Source organism: Lepidothrix coronata, unplaced genomic scaffold (genome assembly GCF_001604755.1).
Source record: "Lepidothrix coronata isolate B3197 unplaced genomic scaffold, Lepidothrix_coronata-1.0 Scaffold43, whole genome shotgun sequence".
Classification (NCBI taxonomy): domain Eukaryota; kingdom Metazoa; phylum Chordata; class Aves; order Passeriformes; family Pipridae; genus Lepidothrix; species Lepidothrix coronata.
In genome coordinates this window covers 286,042-312,256 of record NW_016690223.1, presented here as the reverse complement: position 1 = coordinate 312,256, position 26,215 = coordinate 286,042, and the positions used below count along the sequence as shown (strand labels likewise).

Here is a 26,215-nt window from a genome sequence, read left to right as displayed (position 1 = left end):
CTGAAGAGAAGTGGCAGCAAAAATCCAGAAGCTTTCTACCTGTCAGTATGATTTTCTCTCCCTAAAAACACACAATTACTGAAGGAAAGTCAAAAAAAAATTAGTTCTGCAATACTTGTCAGAAAAGGTATTTTTCTGTCTTTCCACAAAAATAAATTAAGTCTTCTGAATGATTACTAGTTTATTAGCTCCCACTGACTCAAATTAGTATGTATGTCGTTACAGCAAAACTACTACCACCACATAATTTTATAAAAAAACCTCTTAAACACGCAAGGCAAATGTTAGGTTCAGAAATGCCTTGTTTAAAATAATTTTCATCCATTTACAAACAATTATTAGACTTCTAAGCTATAGCATGTACCACGTTTGGGTTGTGTTACAAGCCAAGAACAAAACAGGTTTCTTAATCACTACTTCAATTTCACTTTTTAGGTATTACAAAAGGAGTGCTCAGTGTGTACAAACTCACTCTGGTGAGCAATTTAAAATGAGCTACTCCCACGTATTTCTAGACATGGTACAAAACACCCTGCCCCAAGCAGGACCATCTGTATTCTGCATTGCAGGTTACCTGTAAATAGTCAGACTGAATAGCTGTGAGCAGGTGGTCCTTGCTGAGCTCATAGAAGACCTCCGAAGTCATGACCTGGGTAAACTCCTCACAGAGGAAATGTAGAGCTTGACGATGCACCCACTTGGAACCGTACGGCTGAGAGCTCCACTTCAGAATGGCAATTAAGGTGTCTAGTGAGATGCTCTCAGCAATAATATCTTCACAGCCTAGGAAACAAAGGCAAAAATCAATGATGTTGTTACAGAGGCACTTTGATCCTGAAGGAATAGTACATGTGGCTCAATCTGTCATATATATGCTACGTATCTTATATGACTCCCAGTGAGAGTAAAAACAGAAGTGCTCTACAGAGCAAAGTTGAAAACAGGGTTAAATTCTGACTAAAAGTACAGTAATTTTAATAGTGGTTTAGGATTCCAACTACACAGTCATTTACCTTTTAAAGGAACACGAAGCATCATGTCTGCTGGCATGCCTGGATGAAAAACTGGGCTAGTTTAGCCCAACTAGAAACTCTTCTGGTTATCTGACTGTTTAACATATTTTAAAGTTGCAAATTTGAATTTGAGTCACTATTGTTTGCAGCAGATCCCCAGAAACCTATAAACTGTAACAAAGGTGGGATTTTCATCTGTATCACTTTGCACACGGATCCTCCTGAGACAGACCATGTGGAGGAGCAGAAATGAGCTGTGACAGTGTTGGTACTCAGCTACTCAGCACAGGATGAGGGCAGCAAAGAACCATTTTCTGACTCACAGCGAAGGCAGGAAGCACTGGCTGGCTGCTCTAGGCCATCACACTGGTATCCTTGGTATCCAGCAGGGCACAGAGGGTGCAAGGACAGGGAAGCAACCACCATGCAGACTCACGGTGAGTCTGCTACTGTTTCTTTGTACCCACTGCTACATTAAGATTTACTCTTTCACAGGGTACATGTCTTCTGAAGAAGAGACAGGGGATAGTTACAACTCCTGAAGGGAGATGAAGCAGATTTGGAAGAAATGAGGGGAGATATACTGTGGGAGGGCTGAAAACAAGGGTACTTGGGGTTACTGAGTTAAGAAAGATGGTACCACAATGTTGATAACTTGGAGTCTCCAAGACCACTTTGTTAATTTCCTTTATACATCTGGTTTAGTATAAAGATAGCCATTTAAAGGAAAAAAAACCCCTATTCTAGAATTATACATCGCAGTCTCAACCCACTACAGCCACAAAATTACAGCTGTGCTTATGCCCATGAGAGGTCTCCAGACAGTTTAGAGCTGCATGCTTACACTGCAAATTTACTTTTTAGACATCATCATTTTTCTCTCAATTTCAAGGATATTTAAAGACTAAACTTCACTGTTCAGAGGTCTGTATCTCATTACTGAGCTCCTGGATAAGCTGAATAAGACAATGTTTAGCACAGTACTCTCAACATTTTTTAAGATACAGATGGCTCTCCTGATAGTACATATCTTTGCACTGGTTGCATACAGGTAAGACACAATAGCAACAATTAAAGAATTAAAAGAAAAAAAATCTTACTTTTCTACATAGGCCAGCATACAGACTATACAGCGTTCACTCCATTTCCATTGCAAGTAATAATGTGAAGGATATATTATTAAGGAGAAAGCAGTAACAAGGGATCGAAAAGAAGCTACTACTTAGGAGCAAAGTCACTGGAAAGGGAACCTTAAACAGTAAGGTAAAGAAGGTAGTAGAAAGAAACAGTTCAAACATGACTGGTTATAAATTTCCCTGTCCTATTAGACACACATATTTGTACCTAATACCATAAAAACCCCAATGCGATAATTGGAAGAACAATATTTTGCCATTAAAATTTGCTAAACTTATTCAGCAATATGTCTGAACGTATACATAGCTTTGGAAACACTCTTTATTTAATTTCTAAAGCAATTTATGAGAATAACATCTATCCCCCCAACAGTAATAAATTTTACACCAGTTCATATTTAAACCAAGCTTTCCTCAACAAGCACTTGGATGATTTGTTTTTCACATGCCTGATTCACCTGAGAAAAGGAAGACCATGTATCAATGCAGCCACTGACAGAAGGGTTAGAAAAAGCACACACATTTCTGAACATGCAGCACTAGGCTGTGCATCCCCAGATAGACTCTTCTTTTGCTTTTGACAAAGGAGTGAGTGTTAAGTCATGTTTCAACACACCTGCTTTGTGTTGAAACCATTGTTGCTTATCATTACTGAAGTAACACGGCACTTCTCAGAGCTACCTATTACTATTAGGTTACATATTATCATTACTACTAGTAGTAAGAACAGATGCCTTATTATAGATATCGGCCTCTAACCTGCATGGCACACATTAACCCAAAGTGAGCAGTGAACAGGCAGCAAAGATGGGCTGGAGGCACTTGGAACATCACTGCAGTCATCACCAGTACAAATGAGAGCAGAGGATGAGAACTGCTCTGAAATGGAAATACACTGTGGGCTGAGGTACAGGTTAGACAAACTGTCCCCTCTAGATGGGGGAATTCCCCAGATTCCTAAAGGAATCTTTCTTAAGTCTTAAAAAGGGCTGGCCAAGAATCTGAGAAACGGCATTAAATAAATAACACAACTACTAAACCACCCAAAACCCAACCTATCATCAAAAAAGCTTAAAATACTTCAGCATACATTAAACGTGAGTAAAGGAAGTCTGAAGCTTTCTACTTCAGGATCCATTTTTACTTAAATACTTAAGGCTTCACATTGTATTTAACTTAGTCATGTGAGTCTACCTCATCTTCCTTTTGGGGCTCAAGAAAGGAAAATGTTAAGTTAGCAACAAACCTGGCACGGTCAATGAAAGCTAATGACTAGCTGCAATTTGTTTAAAAGATGAGTTTGACTCCCATGAATAAGAAACACAGTTGTTTGAAACAATTCTTTAGGATCATCTGCACATTGCACTAAGCCTTGCCCTGTTAAATCCTAATGCAACTTTTTGCATGCAATTATTCTTTTTGCATGCAAGATGACTTCAGCAGACACTGCATCACCCTGAACTCTGAAGATCACAGGTAGGGACTGTTCCATTTCAAAGGCAGTATGTAAACCCACTCCTGAAATCAGTCACCAGGAAACTCAAACTGCAAGGCAGAGTATTACCTCAAAGTGAATGCCATTCCTAGTATTTCATCTGACATTTATTTTTTAAACAATAAGGATGCCTGCCCCTGCAAAGACAAAACTGCATTTCCATGAGAAATGCAGTTCCAAAGATCTGAGCAACGCTGATTTATAGAAACACTGCCACTGGCTCAGTCTCAGTTCTTCTGTCAAGTCCAATTATTGCACAACTACCAGTGATATGACAACATCAGGTGAAAAGCTCATTAAGGACGACTAGCAAATGAAATAGTCCTTTTCCTGAGTAATTTTAGCAACGGGTCAGAAGTGCAGGATTATTAAGACTATTTCCTCTGAAGTAAGCATGAGGTAACAATTAAAGTGTTTTCTGAACACCTAAATAAACTGGGGCAACCCAATTCTAGCTATGGAAGGAATCCAACTTCTTTTCTTCTTTGGCAGAAGGTTTTTCTGCTTTAACAATCAGCCACTTGGCAAAAGAAGTAGTCATCTAATAGCCACAAGTTCTCCACAGTGGAATAGAGCATTTTTCTCCTATGAATACTATTCTTTTAATATTCAGGCAGCAACAGCCTTCCCAAGATCCATTTGCAGTGTCCCAAAGTGTCCCATAAGCTTCTATGACCATTAGTATCTGTCAGAGATTCAACTCGGACTCTAAAAAAATGAAACATAACTACCTTATTTGAGACAAATTAGGCTATTCCATGCACTCTTTTTGCTGGATACCAATAGGCCCTGCCTATAAACAAGTTCTTTCTTCCACAATTCTCTCTCAAATACAGTTTCACAGCCCTTCCAGAAACAAACGGCTTGAGTCCATGTTTAACATTCTACCTAGTAGCTTGGGTTCAAGACAGTTGACAGACCAACTAAAGACAAATTAAGTGCCTTCAACAATCAACAAAAGTGGCATTAAACAAAGTTTTTGCTACAAAATTTTCAGCTTGATTTAATTCATTCCGTGGTGAAGAGTTCCCCCCTAAACTTGTACAAACCAGTGCAGCCAAGGAAGAAAAAGCAGTAAGAATTCATCTTAATACTGAACTGGAATCTAGAAGCTGTTAAATGTTTTTTTTTTTAAGTTTGTGACATTAGAAGAGACCATTCTAGCAATCAGGAACCACACTTTTTGAATTTGCTGGCACAGAGAATGGTTCAGACTCATGGCCTGTAGCTAGTCTGAACTGCAACATGGTTAGAAGATCCAGAGATGCTCATCTCATACATCCAAAAGTGCCCTTGCTGCTCTAACCAAGCTTCTCACAAGAAGAGAAAGGACAAGAGAAAGACAACATTTGTCCAGATGTCTCACAGACCCAAAGCTGCAAATGTGCCCCATACTTGCCAAGGACTCCTTAAAGGGCAGCCCATGCTCACAGGCTTGCGAGCAGTCATAGGAAGCTAAGCCCCTTGTACAAGGGGTATTAAAATAGATTGTCATCTTCTTACACTCCATAACTCCTGCTCTTCTGTCACGTTGGTGCTTGGGTGGCCACTCACTAAGCTAGTTGACTAATTTCCGTCAATCCTGTTTCCAGCAACATCAGATCCCAAACAGCACAAACTCCACAGCCAGGACAGAGAACAGAAACAAGGAAACTACTGCAGGAGGAAAGGCAGCAGTACCAAACAACCTGTGGCAGATTCAAGTGACCTTATACACTTGAGAGATATGGCAACTGGAATTTAGGTTCTCCACAGCAGTACAAAACCAGCACAAGCAAGTCATAAGACTTACACAGTACAAACAGGAACTACACCTTTTTAGCTTGTTATCACATAAGCAGCAACTCCAAGAACATCTACTTTCCTCTGACTGTATTGTGAACAAGGGATCTTGTTCAACTTCCACCTTCTGGTTGCAGGCACTTTCCCAGTCTGTCGATATTTATTGCCTCCTGGCAGCACTGGATTCTCTGTCTTCAAAGAATGCCACAAATTCCTAGCTTCTCCAAGTTCTAGTGCTTTTCTTTTCTATCTCCTCCTGAAATGATGTTTTAAACATAGGCTTGAAGCAGATTAAGTTAATTGATAACTGATGCCAAGGCTGTAATTTGCAGGTGCGTATTTCCCACATTTTAGAATGCACATGTTCTGGTTATGTGAAGGTGTAAAACCATATCAATGTTTTCCAGAAAAGAAAACAAGACCGAAGTAGCCCTGGAGATAAAGGGCTCAATGGGCCACAGTGGCCAAACACTGCTGAAGTCTATGGCCAAGTTTGGTATGTTTTTTGAGCTATTTTTAATCCCTCTGCTGATTTTTCCAAGCACAAAAATTTAAAACATTCATGTACTCCCATACTTGAAAGTCCGAATTCAAAGTACATCTATTATGGCATTATTAATGTGTATAGTATTATGTTTTGCTTTATTCAAATACTGATGACTTCACAGCACTTCTGATTAACTGTTAAAGCAAAAATACAATACAGTCTGAAGGTTAGCTCAGGCAGCATTTTGTGTTATGCTAACCACTCTTCCTCAGTGAAAACTCTTGTGTTGAATCCAATACAACACAATATTCAGCTATTCAAAATAATAAATTAGGGAGCAGATGAGCTTCTCTAGGTACGCTGGTGATAAAATGAAGATGAGGAAAAATGTGAGCCCTCTTCAGCAGGGAACAGAAGACCTGGTTACCTGGAATATGGAGAAAGCAGAGGTACTCAACAACTTTTTTACCTCAGTCTTCACTGGCAAGTGCTCCAGTCACACCACCCAGGTCACAGAAGGCAAAAGCAGGGACTGGGAGAACAAAGAACTGCCCACTGCAGGAGATGAGGTTCAAGACCATCTAAGGAACCTGAGGATGCACATGTTCATGGGATGAAATGCATCTGCAGATCCTGAGGGAACTGGTGGATGAGGTGGTTAAGACACTATCTGTCATATTTGAGAAGCTACTGCGGTCCAGTGAAATTCCCATTGACTGGAAAAGGGGAAACATTCCAAGGTCCTGCATGTGGGTTGGGGCAGTCCCAAGCACAGATACCAGCTGGGTAGAGAATGGATTGAGAGCAGCCATGAGGAGAAGCATTTGGGGGTACTGGTGGATGAGAAGCTTGACATAATCTGGTAATGTGCATTCAGAGCCCAGAAAGCCAACTGTGCCCTGAGCTGCATCAAAAGGAACATGGCCAGCAGGGCAAGGATTCTCTCCCCTACTCTATTCTTGAGACCAACCTGGAAGGCTGTGTCCAGCTCTGGTGTTCTCCAGCATGAGGAGGACATGAACCTGTTGGAGCAGGTCCAGAGGAGGGCCATGAAGATGATCAGAGGGCTGAAGCATCTCTCCTGTGAAGACTATGATGGCTGAGACAGTTGGGGTTGCTGAGGTGGTGAACAGAAGGCTCTGGGGAGACCTTAGAGCACCTTCCAGTACCTAAAGGGGCTCAAGAAAGCTGGAGAGAGAATATTTACAAGGGCATGTAGGGATAAGGACAATGGGGAATGGCTTTAAACAGAGAGGGAAGGTTTAGATTAGGTATTAGGAAGAAATGTTTTACTTTGAGGGTAGGGATGCTCACAGAAGCTGTGGATGCCTCATCCCTGGCAATGTTCAAGGCCAGGTTGGATGAGGCTTTGAGCAACCTGGTCTAGTGGATGGTGTCTCTGCCCATGGCAGGGGGGCTGGAACAAGATGACCTTTAAGGTCCCTTCCAATCCAAACTATTCTTTGATTCTATAATTTATATTAATATATACTTAATCATACCCAATTTATTTCAAAGTTATAAGTGCCAGACTAGTTCCTTTGAGCATTCTTACTGCACTGATATAACTGACACACTTGCACTGATCTCCCCACAGTATATTTATGTGTATTTAATACTGCTACCATGGGATTCCTGGCATTTCAGTACTTCAGTCCTCCTGAGATCAAGAGTACTTTTGATGTCAGGCAATATCTGCCTCTAGATCAAAGGCTGCACTACTGAATATGGCTTTAAAATAAAGTTTCTAAGTTCTTATACTTGTCAAGAGTAAACTCCACACCTAAAAATAAAAGCAAAGCAAAAAGTCTGAAATAGTTATTTTTTGTCAATTTTTATTTAGAAAACTTTTTAGAATCAGCAGGCAGAAAAGATTCCCAGCAAAACTATTTCATAAGGCCTCAGCATCCAAATGCCTGTAACAGAAAAACATACTGTACCACCACCTCAGTGAGACTATTTATGACAGTGGGCAACAGGGCCAAGAAGCAGTAGAGGATTCACGTATTTAATACAGTTATCTAATAAAATTAAGATACTGAAGTCAAATGTCCCTGCAAAAGCAGTGGATATGGTAGTGCAGTAAGACTGGAAGTGGGGATTATTTTAACAACATGTGATGAACAGAACAGGGAACTGATCTGGTTTTAATAATTTTGCTACAGAAGAGGACCAGTCAATGTGTTAACACCAGAACAGCTGACAGAGAGCAGCGAGGTAGTGTGAAGTCACAAAAGCTGCAGCAGAGTGCAGAAATAGGCAGGCAGAGCACAGTAAGGGATGTGCTCGCACCTCCTGGAGAGGGCTCTAATCCTCACTGCCTCTGTGAAAGCAGTGAAGAGCTTCACTTTTTGACAGTTAACAAACACCCAGCACCCCTAATAGCAGTCTCAGTCCCATTACGAATAAATAGGTTTCAGTATGATCAGCTCTATTGACAAGATATGTTTGCTGATTAGTTCACTTACTCAAATTAGTTCAAAGATCCATTTCGGTTTCTCCTGGAAAATAAGTGACAAACCTCAGTTGAAAGAAATTAAGATGAAGACAGAGCAAATTCTAAATAAAGCTGCCCTGCTTTACTTGGACAGTAGAGTCATACTACATGCCCATACTATTGTTGACTCCATCATAGGGAAACTATCTGTTAAATTACAATAGTCAGAAAAGAGTATTACTGTGTTAGCAATGGGAAAACTTCCATGGAAATAGTCAAAGCTGAATCATCTGCTGAAACTGAAGAAAAATTACAACATCTGGATACTTAGAAAGGTCCCTGAAGATAAATCAAACTAAAATCTGTTGAAAATAAAAACAGTTTATCAGAAGCCTTAAAATACATCAACTTCACTTGACACTCAGTTACAAACACCCAGGCAAAACTGCATAAAATGAGCAAAACAAATTGGAGAGAGTATCCAGACTTTAACATAAATGAGCCCAAAATATTTTCTAGGAAACCAGGGAGACAAGCCTTAGCAAGTTTGCAATTGGCTAGCATGAGTGAACTGAAACAAAAAACTTGAGCCAGGGGGTGTGGAAATCTAGAGAAGAAACTTAAGACACAGCTACTGCGAAAGCCAGCTGAGGGGATCAGTCAGCACTTGGGCAAGACTGGACACCTGCTGCACCACAGAATGGAAAAACACAGTCACGGGTCCAGGCTGAGAGACTTCACGAGAACTGCCTGCTCAGTGGTCTCCAACACCAATGCAATGCTGTCTCTTGCAGCATCCCTCTGCTTTATATCTAGAAGTCAGATGTTTGAGTGACAGCTTCCAGCACAGAAGTCTGCTAGCTATGAAATCAGGGAAAGGGAGGGACATTACTGAAATGAAGACCTCATGTTAAGTACTATAATTAGTGAGGACAAGGTGCTACAATCAAGTGCAGAAACAAGAAGGGTGGTCACTACTAAAGCACATACTTCATTAAGTGATCTCAGTCAAGTGCAGGCATATAGTTTTTCCTGATCAAATAACCTTCCTTTAATTTTGATTATAAGATTATACCAGAACAATTCTTCAATGTCTGCACAGGACCAATGACCTAAATATGAACTCTGCAAATTAAGTATGAAACTATTAGATTCTGACTTCACTGGCATAGAGAGATCTTCTACAGAGTGCTTGCTACTTTCTCCTATAGCTAGGGAATGCAGCACAAATTTTGTAAAACCCTAATTAGTTCAAATTAATGTCTAGAATTTCAGTGTCTGAAGGGCTGCAAAATTTACATTTGCTAGTATTTGATAATATAATAGATTTCAACATTTGCTTAATTTTACTGCATTTCTCCCCTACGTATAACAACTTCCCCATCCCTCAATCTCACCACTTCTGTGGTCAGAAAGAGGCTTACCAGGGAAAGAAGAAAACCTTTGTAGGTCACTACGTCCCTCTGCCTCCTCCCAATGACCACCTCCAAAATCCTACAGCTCTGGTTCATCCAGAGGGCCCCCAAGACTGAGCCTGCTCTCCTGCAGTCGCTGGTTCCAACCACCCAAGCATGCTGTCAAGGTGCTGCAAGCCCAGAGCAGCTCCTCCTGTTGCCCTTCTTTTCACTCTCCTAGAAGTAGTGCTGCGGGAAAACCTCCAGGGAAAAGTTAAGATCTTGTTACGACTGACTCATACATTCCAGAGCAGCACCATTCTGTAGTGCATTACTGAAAAGAGTGCTGGTTTAGGACACGTTGATCCAAGCATGCTCAACTTAAAGTGAGCAGAAATAATGAAATTCAGCATCAAATGAAACATCACCTCTGTTTTTTCAGCATTTACTAACATAAAAAAAAAGCCATTTTTCTATCTATAAGTTTACCTAAGTTTCTCTTCAAAGTTCTCTGCCATTGCTTATCTGCTTTGATATAACTGACACTGCTTCATCAGAGCACCTCCAGATCACAGTTTAGGTTTCCAATCTGAGGGAAAGAATTGCACCCTATTCAGTTATGAAACTGCATAATTATTCATTGTCTTACTGAGGGTTTAGTTCACAGTTAAATTCCCTCAATACCATTGCCTGAGCATGTTAAACCCTTTTAGCACTTGTTTATGTGTATGCACCAAAACTGAGAACCTGTATACTCCTATCACCTTTTTAATTTCAATCCATTTTCACTTCTTGCTTTCAGCTGGCCTGCTGAGTTGTTCTCAAGTACTATTAACTTGTGAATACTGCATAGAAATGAACTTAGTACTGTAGTTCAACTACCATGACACTTCTTGCCCCTTCTGCATTCCATTCAACATTAAGCTTCTAGGTGTACACAGAGGGAAACAACAACAAAAATAAGAGAGATGCAGACAGACCAGAAAGGGTCCAAAGGAGTGCCACAAATATGATCCCAGTGCTGGAGAATCCAGCCTGTGAGGAAAAACAGAAGAAGTTAAGTCTTTTCTCCCTGGAGAAGAGAAGGTTCAAGGGGAGCCAACCCTCATCACAGTATTCCAGTACCTTTAGGTACTGTAGGGCAGCTATAAAGAGGACAGAGGTTGTCTCTTCACTAGGAGCCATGTGAAGGGAACAAGAGGCAACAGGTCCAAGTTGCACTGGGAGACATCTCAATACAAGATGTTTTTGCCATGAGAACAATCATTCACTGGAACAACTTCCCCAGGGACACAGTGTAGTCCCCATCACTGGAGGTTTTCAAGATGTGATTGGACAGAATGCTACATTATCTCACCTAGGCTCCCTTTCTCACATAGCTTGGACCAGATGATCTTTTGAGGTCCCTTCAAACCTAGACTGCTCTAGGATTCAATGATTCTGAGCCTAAGAACAGCTCAATCACATCCTGTAGCAGGTTACCTCAGAAAAGAAGTCTCATTTGATTTCTGCCAGTTTTATTGCAGTACGGTTATTTCAACTTTCAGCATAATCTGAAAATTAGTTTCTAATGCCAAGCTCTACATAAGCTACAGCAGTTTTATTAGTTTCCCATATCTTTACCACTCTCAGTTTCATGTAACTATTAGGAGAACCCATTACAAATACAATCTCTTTTTGCAGTGCTTATACCTGCTCTTTCGTGTCTACTCCTTAAGAAGTTTCCTATTTTACTGAAATCTCCTGAACAGTTTATAAGGTTTCAATCTTGTCAAATTCAGTTTGACAGCTAAAAGATCTACTGTAAAAAAAATAAGCAAGCTTAAACAAATAATGTTGCTGATGCATCAGTGCGTTCCATTCTCCCCTTCTCAGCTCAAAAGTAAAATTCTCATTCCCCACCAGCAGGGCCTGAAACAATTCCCATAGCCCATTATGTATAACATGGCTACTAAATAGTTCAAACACCAACTGACCAAATTGAAGGTAAAGCTCCTGCAACCACAAGAGGTGCCCTTACTTCACCAACTGGTGCTCTGACACTTCAGAGATTGCAATTACCCTGGTCAGCCTTTATGTGCAGGAAGTTGTATGTGATCAAGATTGTAGTGATCATCAAGAATAATTGAAGTACTAAAACTTTCTAAACTTTATGTCTGAAAATGCTGACTGCCCTGCCTTCAGTTCTGTACACAGAGAAGCAGATATTAAAGACCTAAAATTAGTGCAATTAAGCTGTTTAAATTTACCCCAACAGCAAGACTGAAGGGTTGTTGCGCCCCCTTTGATACAAGCTACAGAAATAATCATTCAAGTTTACAGCCTTTTTAACACATTGGGACACTTCCTAACAAGTCCAAATATTTCCTCCTCTCATATCCTGTCCCTATAGTTTAGACCCAATAGATGGATTACAGAATTAGATCAGGATCAGAAATACCAAGACCAGTTATACATATCTGATATAGATAGCATGCTTCAACAACGCACCATATAACTAAAAGCTCTTACATGGCATTTCTTCTGTCCCTAGAAAACAGATGCATTACCGACAACTTACAGATAGAAAACAAATTCCTTTTCTAAAGGAACTGTCAGTCACTGATAGCTGACAATAAACATACTTACACTGCAAAATAGCTAAAATTGTTCTAGTAAGGTCATATGTTCTACAGCAAGGACAGTATTACATACCTTGTGCAAGCATGTTAAACTCCAAGAACAGTGCTATGTGATAAAGCTCCATAGCTTCTTCAGCCCTAGTCATGTTTAGTTTTCCTGCTACAAGAGCCTGAACTTCGCTTAAACTGCCCACTGAAGGACTGGAGTGCAAAACCGAAAGGTCCACCACATCTGTATACATACAGTTCAAAATGACCTTAGCATATTTTTTTGGTATGATAGATTCATCCAATATAATTCTAGTTGGAGTTCGTAGAGTTCGGTCTGTGATTTCTTCACCAGTTCGTATCCTCCTCTGCAGCAAGTGACGAAAAAACGGAGATCGTGATGAAATAATAGCTTTATGAGCTCTGAGCTCTTCATCTAGACAGTTCTGACTTCCACCAAAAGTTTCAACTAAGTCAGAATTGGATGAAAAGCTAAGAACCACATCGTAGTAGCACATATAATCAAACAGTGCGCGCATGTCAACATCTAAGGAATTCGGCGTTCCAAATTCTTCACTAAGCTGAACAAGAATATCAACATTTTGGAATCTTGAATCCTCCATTCCAAACTCTCCCGTATAAAGGTAGTGTAACAAAGCAGAAAACATAGGCATATCTATGCCAGCTGTGTTAATATCCATTATTATTTCTGCCCCATACTCCGGTGAGGAAGAAAGCAGCGTTTTAAAAAATGGACATCTTGCCGCCAATATCGCACGATGCACAGGAAAACAGGTTTCTTGAAATATTAAGTCTACATCAGTACAATATTTGTACTGATAAAGTTCAGCCATGTCTTTTTGTAGCGTCCTGGCTTCTGGTCTTGCCAAATTAGCTTGTAGATAAAGTTCCTTTAAGGCTGATGTTCCTTCGTATTCTTCTACTAATGCATTAACATCTCTGACATCCCAGCCCGAGAGGAGCTCGCGCATCTGCTTGGCGTGATCAGCAGACCGGCTCGATTTCCGACGCTTAATGAATTTCTTTTTGAGGGTGGCAAGGCCAGAGGTTTTCTTTTTCTTGTCTTGAGGCTTCTCATGGCCATGGTCAAGGCTATATAGCTTCGATTCACAGCCATAACCTTGATGAGAGTAGGATGATGTCCCTGAAAGCAAAAAGGAAAATGGAACACATTTATTCTTTAAATTTAAAAGGAAGGTCCATAACACCTAAATACCCATTGTCTCTGAAAGTTACACAGTTTTTCCTCCTCTGCACATCAGATAATTTGACAAGTTGAAAACCTGACTGAAGCATTTTCTGGCCATTAAGAACAAACCGCTTCCCCCCCCCCATCTACAAAGTTTATAGCTTGCTGGGTTTTGGGGTCGGATGTGGTTTTTTTGTTTGGTTAAATCATATTGTGGTCATAACATTAAAAGTGTCTTGTATTAACTTTTTAAACACTAGTATGATCTCAGTGAAATAGTAGCAAGGCCCTAACAAAGCGTTTTTCAAATTCTGTTCTAGCATTAAGTGTCATTTCAACAAAAGCATACCTGGCATCAGACAGTTATAGTCATAAGAAAAAAAAAAACACAGTACCAAAACATTCAGGGAAACTGAGGACAATGAATTACTTTCAGTGCAAATTTAACAAGAAAGTAAAAATCCTGTCACATGATAATCAAGTAATGCTGAAGTCAAACACATAAAATGGGCTCCTTTCCACAGAACTACAGGTGCTAATTTGTGCACAGACACCATCAAAAAGAATATAGAGAAGGGAAGTTTTATTGTATTAAGATTTCCTATAATTATTTTTCTCCTCAAAAATCATTTATAGGAAAGTTATGTTATGAACCAAACATATAATGAAACAAAAACCAAAAATGGATTACCCTCAAGATAATGTGCTACATACCTGACCTGTTCTGCTAAAGGAGCCTTTGCTGACTGTCAGTTTGAGCCTAGCTGCAAATACACTAACACTGATAGCAATTTAGTAAGAAAAAAAAAAAAAAAGAATCAGAATCTGCAGTTCAGCAAGTAATGGAAAACCAAAGTAACGTTTTAGTAAAAAAAGTAGTTAAAAAAACATAGTTTCAATGTGAGAGTCATACTTCTTTTTAAGGGTTATTTTCTAATTTATTTACAGGAACTTCACATTTTAAGCTAGATGGTGAAGAGCCTCAGATATGACAACAAAAGAAGAAAGTACACAAACCAAACTCCTACTTTTGGACCAAAGAAGAAACAAGAAGAAAACATTTGCAAATGGTACACAGCTCAATAACAGGTTCATCTGAAATAGTATTTGTCCATTTTCTGTCAGGAATAGTTAACATGCTTCCATTAGTACATTTGTGTAGCTTCTCTACTTGTTGCCTTTTTTTATCATTTTTAAGCTCAAAGCACATCCAGGGTGTTTGGGGCCTTTTACAACTTGTTCTATCATGGCACTCTCCCAGTTCCACTTATTTCAGGTAGATTTGCTGTGATAATGTTTTGCAATGCTATTTTGACAGTGATGTTGTGGGCCAGCCTGTCAAAACACAGTGCTTTTAGTTACCACATTATTTCAAATAACTATTTCTTGAACTTTGAAAGACAGGAATAATTTAAAGTTGTATTTGAGAGCATGACAACTGTAGCAATCTTAAGATTTCTGTAAATTGTGTTATTGTTTAAGCCTCAATAACTGTAAGAAAACTCACACAGTGGCTTTTATGCTGAGCTAATTAAAACTCCCACAAACCATGCAACATAGTGGTTTTATGATTCATCTATTAGTGAAAACTCTGGGAAGGAACTTTGCTTTATTTGAGGAAAGGCATCTAAGCTACATTAAAATTTGCTTAATCATGCAACATGTCATTAATCATACTGAAATTTCAAGATATGAAAAAGTATCCATTTAAATGAAAAGAACAGCAGTAACTCAAGACAACTTCAACAAGGAGATTGTGCTGCAAAATCCACCATAAAAACTCCTTCCACATGCTATACTAAATATGAAAACGAAAAAGTAGAGATTCAGCCTCCTGCTGATAGAGACTAAGTCTAGAATTTCTACTTCATTTAAAGAGTTTCGATTACATATCACAATAAAAGTTTAACTACACTTTGGTCACTGTATAATGACAGATTCTGCTGCAAAAAACCATGGCAGTTCATTTCTATTATTTTGCATTCTAACAGCAAATTTGAGTATGCAGAACATTCTCTTACATTCTACTAAAGAAAAACTAGGACACCACAAGTTTCAATTTCTTTCTTCCCTGAAGGCTTCTCTGAGGTATTACTTGCACATGAATCACCACAAAATACTAAAACGCCATTCAAACCTCTGTGAACCCTGAGCTACTTACAAGACTTGGCTCTGGAAGTACTGCAAACAGTGCTATTAACCCTTACCAATACATAAAACACTGCTACAACAGCACCACCACGCAACTGCTTTGTCAGAGGTAGAAATAGATGCACCAGCATGGCCTCTCTGGGTTCACAACAGCTCGTGGCTCCATATCCCTCAAAGAAAGAATCCGGAAGAGAACCTTTTTGACCTGCCTGTATTCCTTCATAAGGCAGCAGCATTAGAAGTAGGAAAAAAAAATTATTCCCCACTTCTACACTAAAAGGCACCAATCTATTAAATATTGTTCAAAAGTAATAGCTACTTCATGCCCTTAGACCATGCCTAGCTTTGGACAGGTAAATATTTACAGAAACAAAAGACTACGCAGAGAAACTACATGGGTGCTTGACAATGAAAAATGAGATCTGTTTAGTCCTTTGCATGCCCACACATTTGAAAATCTAATTATAGAGCTCTATTTAAAAACAAACACCTTGAACAGATGTACTACCCTAGAAAATGGTGTGAAATCTTCCTCCTTAATGCTGTAGACAAAACAGCAATGGGATGACTAGCTAAGCTTTCGCTAGAACAAAAGTATTTCTTTACAGTAAGTGCACTACACCATTTTTACTGATTTATCTGCTCTTCATAAACTGTAAGCAAGTTCAGCATGAAGTCAACTAACAATAAGAGCTCATACTATGAAACTACTGTGCTTTGCCAAATCAGTTCTTAGCTTTTAGTGTTCATCCTACACTTACAACGTAACATGGTGCAGTGCATGGTAAAGCAGCATGTCTAAAACAAACCCACAGGCCTAAATCCAGTTTCCAGGAATAAGAAAACTAAATTATGCAGCTATTATAACTCTATTCCCCAGTTCTACTTCAGCAGTAAACAGATCTAATGCCTTCCACATAAGAAACCCCCCAAAATGTAAAAAAACCACCAAAACACAAAATCCCCAAACCTATAGAAGCTGATATAACATTAAGACAAGTGATGGAAACCTCAGCTATCAATTTTAGGATACATCTCTTTTTTGCAGAGACAGCTATACAAACCTATCACCCAAACAAAAATCAAAATGAGGAGGAGCCAAACGTCACAAAGCAGGAAGCAGAGATGTACATGTGTGATGGAAATAGCACACTCGTGGAACTCCATAATATCAAAAGATTTCAGCAAGAATTGTACCCAGACCACTTATCTGCCTTGCCTAAGATGAGACAAGTATATGCTTTTAGGCCTTCCTCAAAAAGAGGCTCAACCACAATTTTCCATAGGCAATGGGGGTCAGTAATTTACTGTGACATAATGTTTCTATTTTGAGTTTAATAACGAAGAGTATCAACTAAACCTTCCACATACGATGTAGAAAGTTTCTGGGGAATTAATGAAGCCTTTGGAAATCTCTCCTCTTCAAATCTGTTTAAAAGGTGTTTCAGCATGCAGATCTGCCTGTTTCCAGGCCTGTAAGGGCTTCTCTTCACTCAGTATAGTGGCAGATTAAAAAACATCAAGACATATAATAAAAACATTTTAGCTCTGATTTTTAGCAAGTTACATGTAAACTGGGGCAAACCTTCTATTATTGTTAGCTACAATACACTGAAAATCCATAAACCCTTAAGGGGAACTTTACAGCACAGACAGACATGATGTTAGTACTAAATTCTTCTCTGACATGCTATGACTGCACACATGGACGTTTTTGCCCAGAGCATGGGTCCTTAAATGTAACAGTTTGTGGCCTGTCCTCTACAAAGATCTGAGTAAGGAGTGCCACAAAAGCTGAGACAAAAGAGAAAATTTACAAACCAAATCTGTTTTTCCTCTGCTAAAGATATCACTGTGCTTTCAATGGTGATTAAGAAAGAAGTAACACTGAATATCAATAACTACTTATTCAGTGTTGCAAGCTGAGGCATAAAGGAGAAAGGCATTTATAAACTATTGATGTTATTTACTGCTAAGATCCTTCTTCAGGCTGTCAGGGTTGGTTTTTTTAAAGGAATATTTATCTTCTCAAAAACTGCCTTCTTTTAGATTCATAACGTAACTATTTATTATTTATAGTGTGACAGTACTTCGATCTCCACTGAGGTCTTTTTGTACTAGACTGAAAAACACATAAAGGTAATGCCTGCCCCAGTTATGACTGGAATAAAGAAATAATTTCTTAAGGGCCCTTCAACTCATGTTTCTGGCTAAGCAAGGTTCTTGCTTGTAAATAATACTGTTAGGACAGTAAGTACCTCCATTCCCCATTTAAAGGCACAGGAAAAGGAGGAAAAGCTGTCTTCAAGACTGTTACTTTAACAGGTTTATTATCAGAGACATCCCTTCTAGCAATAAGGAACTAATTCACTTGGACATAATGCCAATACTACAACGAATACTGATGATCAAGAGTTTTATATGCTCTAACACAGTTTCACAGAAAATCTGAGGAAGAAGAATAGAAAATGGTAACAGAAAGCAACTGCTCAAACCAGGAAAACTAGCATGCAAGGTTTAATTATAAAAACCCCTTTATTTTATTTAAGTAATCTGGCAACTGTTTACCAGCAAATGGCAGATCAACCCATTGCATACATAGGCCAAACAGATGGACAGGACCAAATTTCATGCACGATTGGGCTTGAATGGATTCAAACTGGTGACCTAGAAAATAAAAGCTCTACACAACATTTCTGCAAGCAAATCAAATCCAGTGCATACACAATCCAGCAAGTCATTTATGTAAGCGACAAGATAACCGAACAGAGTTACCTATGAATGTCTGTTGTGCCTGTGAATTTCCCCCTACCCTTGGGGAACACGAGTGAGGGTAGTTAGATGCATTAGCACCCATTTTCTTCAGTCACTCAGGCATTCCGCCTGCTGGCTCTTCAGTGTATAATCCCATAATCCTTTATAAATCTTCAATCCCAGGTCCAGCATTCTGTTCCTCCATTTCTGAAGAACAAAAACACCAATTAGGTACTTTGCTATTTGTTCGTCAGTAGGCATTATGCAATTTAGATAAAATAAATTAAGCTTCCAACACACAGTACTTTCATAAAATAAAACCTTTAACACTTCCAAGATTGCCTTTTATTTAAAGGATTTTAAACCAATATCAAAAATACTTTTTTCCCCACGATGACTTGCAATTTTCCAAACCATTCACCAATCAGTATGATACATTTGTAACACAGAACAGGATGGCTATCAACCTTTCAACTAAGAAACCTTCAAGCAGAAGTTGGTCTAGACTAGATATGCTCCTTTGACTATACCAAGAAAGACTTTTCATACATGTTTATATATATTCCCACAATGTTAAAAAATCCCAGATTGAATTACACTGATTGAGAAAGCAAAATAAGCCAATCCCATTGGAGGTTACACCATTATCACTGTTTTCAGCTGCATTTTTATTTCATAACATTTATATAGTTCTCATTCAGTTCTGCTTTTCAAATTTAGGCTTGAAAATACATAGAAGTAGGTTAGAAGTAGGTTTATAATAGTAAAAATTAGGCATTTAAGCATTCATTGAATGTTTTTACTGGGCATTTGAAAACATTTTAGGAAATCAATTCTGAGGTAATTCCAACAAGGATTCATTGCTAAACATACAACAAGCACGTCCTAATTTATTCCTGTGTTGGCAGTGTTAAATTATTAATACTACAAAATGAAAGTTACCACATGAAGAAGTGCTACTGTCAACTGAACTGATGTGCCCCCTTCAAAAACCCAAACATGCAGATAGGAGAGTGATACAAAGGTAAAGTCTATACTAAGAATTTTTTAACTCCACTGGTCTAGCAACCACAGCGGTAGCGGACCAAGGGTTGAACTTGATGATCTCGGAGATCCCTTCCAACCCAACTGATTCTATGATTCTATGAATATTGTGAACATGTAGATTAATTGTTCTGTACTGTCACAGGTGCACCTGTATTTGCTATATGCTCCCAAATTGATCTCCTTTCTCGGAGCATCTCTGGCATGTTAAATTGGCCAAGAAAGTGACCTGCAAAGGCACGTGTTTCATGGAAGCTGCAGCACTGTTCCAGTCTCCTCTCCCTGCCTTAATACTCTATTTCTGGCACGAGGAGTTCGGAAGAGGAGTTACTGTGACACTGCAGAGGTGAGATGCGATTCTCAGTGCAGAGGCACATCTGGCCTCCCTTAGTCAGGAAGTGCAGTATACAGTGCAGATCCTGGAGAGCAGAAAGTGAGAGATAGGCCATGAAGAAAAAGGCTGCAAATTGCTGTAGGCACAGAGGTGGGGGGAACAAAAACCCCAGGATTCCTCTTCGCTGACTACACAAAGAGGAAGAGTTGAGAAGGGTTTGAAAACCTGGCTTACAGATGCGGTTATTCACACAAAGGCAAAACACAGGTGGGGGACTGAAAGAAGAATAAGAGTGCATGATTTCCATCTATCTGATGCCTTAGCACAAGCTTCCTAAAAATCATGGCATTTATGCATTTTGGCATTTATGGTCTATGACACCCGATGTTTTCAAAAAGCAGCTACACCATGTGACACTAGACATGATGTACAGGCAGAATCACTGCTCTGGAGAGCACAGGTTGGCCTCACACAGCTGCACCAGTGGAATTCTGCTAAGGCAGGAGACAACCATAACACCACCACCCTACAGCCAGGCTTGTAAATGAGAGCGGCGGTGCTCCCATGTCTGCCCTCCCTAGTGAGGTGGCCAGGTCACCTCAACTGCATACAATCCTGAACTTGTCTCCACGCAGACTCAACTTGCTACACATCAGGAAACAAAGGTAAAAAACATCCCACATGAATAGGAGCCTACTCAAGATGAAGACAGAACCAAAGCACATGTAAAACGGGCAGCATCACACCAGCAAACACCAGTAAATCATCTCAGCAAACACAAGCTGTTGGATCAGTTCAGTCTTAGCCAATGCAGGTACTCATTTTCTTCCTTGTGCAGAAACAAGTTAGCTATTTTAAGATAACTGAATCCATATGGATGCAGATCTCTTCTTCATATATGAAAAAAACTCTAGCGATTTAAGAAAATACACTTAGAAAATAATTTCATTAAAACAGTGACACTCCAAGTGATTTGTGTACCCACCCAGAATATGTTCCTTAAATGTGGTGTCAATTTCCAGATAGAATTAGTTAAACCCAGGATAAATTTTGTGGAGGTAAGAGTCACCTTTCAGTTTGAATGCTAACTCTCACAAATAAAGGCCAGCAACCTGAGTAGATATCCCAACAACTTCCCTTTTCTCAGCTAAAAATTGGAATTTGTTCATTTGGACTTAAGTCGTGGAATAATGCCACTGTTATTCCACCTTCCTCTTCTGCATTCAGCTGTGGTGTGATAACTCATCTATTAGATGTCTACTAATAGTTTTCAGTTCTTCCTGACACAGGAAAGAATCCAGGAGCTAAGTAAAAGAGAGAAGAAAAAAAAAAAGTGTTGAGGTTTTTTTTTTTCCCCCTGAGCAACCACTCAGTATACCTAACCAAGTCTCAAGTTTGAAGTTAATACCTTCCACCTCATTCCACTTGGCAACAAGTGTGCCCCAAAAGATGGAAGGAATGAGATCAAGTAATACATGCAACTGTTCAATATCACTATCAGTCAGCGCTTGAATTTGCAAACCAGGAATTAACTGAAAAAGGAACATCATAAAAGGTTCCCGAAATACATGATATAGAAAATAATTTTATTCAGAGGCTTTCCACAACAACATTGTTACACATTAAGCCCAAGTGAGTATCACGCAGAATGAATTCACTCACTAAATTTAAAATATGTAACTTCCACACACTGCTTGGCCATGCATGTGCAGGCTAATTTCTTGAAAATATTTTGCATCTTGAATTCAAGTGTGTTGTAATTTGTAATAGTGTATTGAGACCTACAGCTCATAAACAATCATAGCTTCAGTTCCAGTGTTGTCCTTAACCTCGTGTATCAACTGAAAGCAAAATTCTTGTATTTTTAAATACATCACTAAATTTACAAGCTAATATTGTATAACCCATGTTGTGTTTCCTAAACAAATTTAAGCTGGCACCCATGATGAACTCAGTCCTGAAGGAAGCCCTGCCTTCTTTTCATTCTCATATTCACTTTTCCTACTTTGTTTGTTCTGTCCCAAATATTTTGTGGACCAGACAAATTGACCCACGTTAAAACCAACCTAAACAAAATCTTTAAACATTATCAGTCACCTCAATTTGTTTGTTATGACATCAAGTGAATACTTGCACTAGCACAGGTGGAAAAAAAAAAGAACAAGAAAATAAGCCAGTAGAGTAGGATTGCATCTTTTGACAGCAAAGTGTACTTAAACCAGTCATGGATTTAGGTGCCTTTTTTTTTTTGTTTGGTTTGTTTTGATAGTGTCTACTTCAGCCTCTACACCAAACCTAGCCTACCTGAACAGACGTCAGTCTAGCACATAACCTGCTGAGTTTAGTACGAAGGTCAATACATCTCAGTTACTGCAAAAATGCCAAGTCAAGAATGCTGTTTCCCCATGGTGATAGACAGTTGTAAAAGGAAATGAACATAAAAATAAAGAAATAACTCCAAACCACAAACAATTAGATCTTTAGCTGCAAAATGATAGGTTTCATCTTTCCTTGTAGAAGCTATCCTGCATACCAAAAACTTCCCTACTTCAGCTTATCTGAAGAATTTTTAAATCACATTTTAGCCTCAGAATATAGTAACAAAATTTTGTTTAAAAACTACCATCAGGTGAACATTTTCTTGCCTTTTTATTCAAAGTTTGCATGCATCCATGTAAGCATTATCAAAACGAAACTCAATTCAACATCTGTTGACCTACTGAAACAGGACCTCTTGTTGAGAGCAGCGATACAAGCACAGATGTGCTTTATGTACATACACAGGTACACAGGAAAAAACTTAAACTATGTCAAAGCTTGCTTAAAAAAGCCTGTACTGCAGAAAAAGTATATGAAATTTGTTATATGAAACCAGAAAGCTTTAGAAGCTAAAATTACCATCCCAAATGCTACAAAAAGCATAGAAGTGACTTTCAGATTATACTGATACTCAGAATAGAATTTAAAATAAACACAAATCTAGCTAAAAGTTTCAGCATCTGAAATAAATTTCTCAGTCCTCTCAATACTTATCACATTGAACCTAAAATCCTAGGAACCTAAGAAGACTTGCAACTGAAGTATCTGGGCTGACAGTCAGGATTTCCTGGATTGGGAATTTTGATTTAACAAAAAGTCTGTGTACAAAATGGACATCAGGTAACAGTGACACTTTTTTTATAGTCATCACACAATATAAATGTTTCATACAATTTCCTGTAGTCCATTGGAATCCAATTAATATAAAGGGCAAGGTGGAGAGTGCTACAACATGTTTTACAGCCAAAATCTTCCCCATAAGATTTTAAAAACTTTTTGTATTTCTTTTGGAGTTGCTGTCATAGGATTATGAAATAGCATAATACTAAAACCAAAGTAGGAAATTATATCTAGTACAAGCACATACTTGTACCAATATGGTATTTCAGGTTTTCATTTTACTTAACACATTTTAAATTTACTATGAGTAAATGACAACACAAGCATCACAAGCGTACCTTATTCATGTCTGCTTAGATTTTTATCTAGACCAAAAATGCTATTTATTCTATTTTGCCCCAACAGCTCGTTTCAGGGAAGTAAAACCATAATGCAAGATGAGATGACAAGATCCAGCAATAAACTGGTACACTGGGTTTGGGGGGTGGTGAGGGTTGTATGCGTGTTTTAAAAGTTGATTTTTTGAATTTTTTTTTTTTAAAGTGCCAACTCCGGTAAGGAAACACATCAACTATATTTTAGCAAGGACAAGCCTATTTCCACAGAGATTAGGCAGATCAATAACTAAAAGAGAAAGAACTTCTGAGGGTGAACCCCTGCTAGTGTCCCGAAGGTACATCCCACCAGCTTGCCTCAACATCTTGATCCTGCCTCCAGCAGAGCCCTGAGCCATCACAAAGGGATTCAGGAACAATCCCATGCTCAGAATTGCAGTTTTACAGTTCCCATCCACTGAGGAGTCTCCAAAGCCAGACCTGGCCATGCTGGTGATACTAGTGTGGTTACAAGCCAGCAACATCCAAAGGGGCAGGCACTTACAAATTAACACAAAGTTGTTTGTGGTTGGAGTTCCAACTGTTTGTTCAGATGTGCAATTAATATCTACCTCATCTTTCTTACTATGCTACTGGAACGTGATTTTCCAAGGAAGAGAGGTTGACAAGAACTGAGTATTACCTGCCCTGACCTTCCTCTTCTTCCATGAACGAGGCACTCAAAAGAGGTACTGGCATTCTCAGATTTTGCAGAGGCCATAGTCGCTGACCTCAGAAACATGTGCTAAAGGGCCGAATGCATATGGGACAGCACATGTAGTAGAAATTGTGTAACTGGCAAGTAATTCATTGCCCAAAGGAAACAACTGAAATTCTGAAGGATCAGTTGATTATCTAGACAGACACACGCAAATCTACGCAAAGCCTATTTTGACTCCTTTTTAGAATCCAATCAAGCAATCAACCCTTATCATTATTCAAAATTAACTGGATGATACAATAGTAAGATGCAACTGATAGAGCTGAAAGGTTCTGGTTTGGATTAGTTCTGCACAAAAATAGGGAATGGATAACATTCTTCATGACGTGGGCAAATGAATCTGTATTATTTCATGATTTACTGCAATGGAAAGAAAGAAAATCTAATAACCAAAATACCAGAACTTAAGCCATATCAGCAGTTACAGGCTCAAGAGGGCAAGAAAAAGCAGATATAGCTAGATTATGCAAGTGACTGTGTTGCTTAGTGCTTTGCTGACAATCATGTGTTCCAGCTATCACAAAGAACCCTTTCTTAAAGTTAAGCACGAAGTTTACTTTCTCTTTCATGAAGTACTATGCTTCTCCATTAAGAAGTTCTTTCAAAATGAAGGTGGCAAAACCACCACAGTAGTCCTGGCTTGTTATTTCTAGTGAGAATCATGGAACTGAGTTTTAGGGGGGAAAAACCCTAAAACAAACAATCTGTACTGATTTTCAACATACTCTCTGAGGAATCATAGTGAAAATTAAAAGAACTACACTCAAATAGCATGAAAATGTGTGCAGTCTTTAAGGTAAGTACATTTCAGAAAGTGAAAACATCGACAAGCGTTACATCAGGTGAAAAAACATGGAAAATACCCTCTTTTCAAGGCTGTCTTTGCAAATAGTGTTCAAAGTAGGATTTCTGATAATCAGCAGAGCAATTCAGAGTGTGACTTAACATGTCACAGTCCAGAAGTAATTAAACAATGTCATCAACAAGGAATGACAGGTCAAATCACTAACATGTGGAGTCATGGGACATCAACATATTTATATTCTTCTAAATACAAAAAAGTTTCAGCACCTAAAAAAATCCAAACACACAAAGCACATACAGACTAACTGATAGCAGTACAATCCTGCACAGAATATACAGTTCCTCCCCAGCAACTTAAATGTTTTCACATACTGGCAAACAAATTTTAAATTTTGATCTCTCTACATCAGCGATCCTTCCAGCTGGTTGCAAAATACATTAATTTACCAGAAGTCTATTCTAATTGATAACATTCACATGAAAGACTTCACTAACATTCCTGAAGATGAATTCAAAACACTTCTTTCAGCCACATCAGCAAGAACTCATTCATTGCCCTCTAGGATTCTCTTGAAGTAAAATGACAGCATGTATTCATCAATGACTTTCGATTTGTTAACTTGAAAGGAACATTATCTGATTTCGACACAAAATGTCATTAAATCTACTTTGTAAGAAAATCAGAGAAATTCTATCCACCAAATTTTTATCAATATCACTGAACAGAGTAATTAGGTATGAACATATCCTTTTACAGAGAAATTAGGATAATTAATTTTAGCCAATCTAGAATAATTGCAACAGAGTCTGACACACTGATACATTTTGAGGAGTATAAATATGTTTCAAAAGTCCTCTTCTGAGTGAAAATCACCCACATGCCTTTTTTTTTTTAAAGAACAGCAAATGCTCTTTGGTTTATTTATGTGAACACACCAGTTGATCAAGACAGAAAAAGGAACCTCCAAATTACATGACAAGTAGCCCAAAAAAAGGATCAGACCTTTTTTTAAAGTAGTCTGCTTTTTTTCTTTCTATCAAAGTTCAGGCCAACACTCGATCACCTTGTCAGGCATTGACCTAACTTAGGGAAATTTCAGCTAAATTCAGCTTCAGATACTTTGGTCAAATACCAATCTGGTAAGACCACTGCCCTCCACAGTGTGTCTCCAGACACTGCCTGTCCTTTATTGCAGCAGTATCCTGAGTCACCTGCTCCTTTTCCCCCAGGGAAAAGGCAGAAGTGAAATAAAAGTAAGAACTTTCTACATGAAGCTCTCCCACCTTTACACAGATTATTTCATGGGTTTC

General features: G+C 38.8%; 1 protein-coding gene and 1 long non-coding RNA gene across 3 annotated transcripts in view; one reads left to right on the top strand and one right to left on the bottom strand.

Moving 5' to 3' along the window:
* BTBD7 (BTB domain containing 7) overlaps positions 1 to 26,215 on the bottom strand; it is a 56,020-nt gene that overhangs the window by 17,640 nt on the left and 12,165 nt on the right. For both annotated transcript variants that reach the window (XM_017813861.1, XM_017813862.1), the window contains exons 2-4: positions 18,490 to 18,675; positions 12,439 to 13,518; positions 575 to 783 (exon numbers count right to left, since the gene is read on the bottom strand). In XM_017813861.1, coding sequence (XP_017669350.1) covers positions 575 to 783; positions 12,439 to 13,518; positions 18,490 to 18,571 — 1,371 coding nt within the window. In that variant the 5' untranslated portion in view covers positions 18,572 to 18,675. The remainder of the gene's footprint in view (positions 1 to 574; positions 784 to 12,438; positions 13,519 to 18,489; positions 18,676 to 26,215) is intronic.
* LOC108496807 lies at positions 681 to 2,014 on the top strand. Its single transcript, XR_001874595.1, has 3 exons — positions 681 to 743; positions 1,163 to 1,450; positions 1,906 to 2,014. It is a non-coding gene; the product is annotated as an uncharacterized LOC108496807 (long non-coding RNA).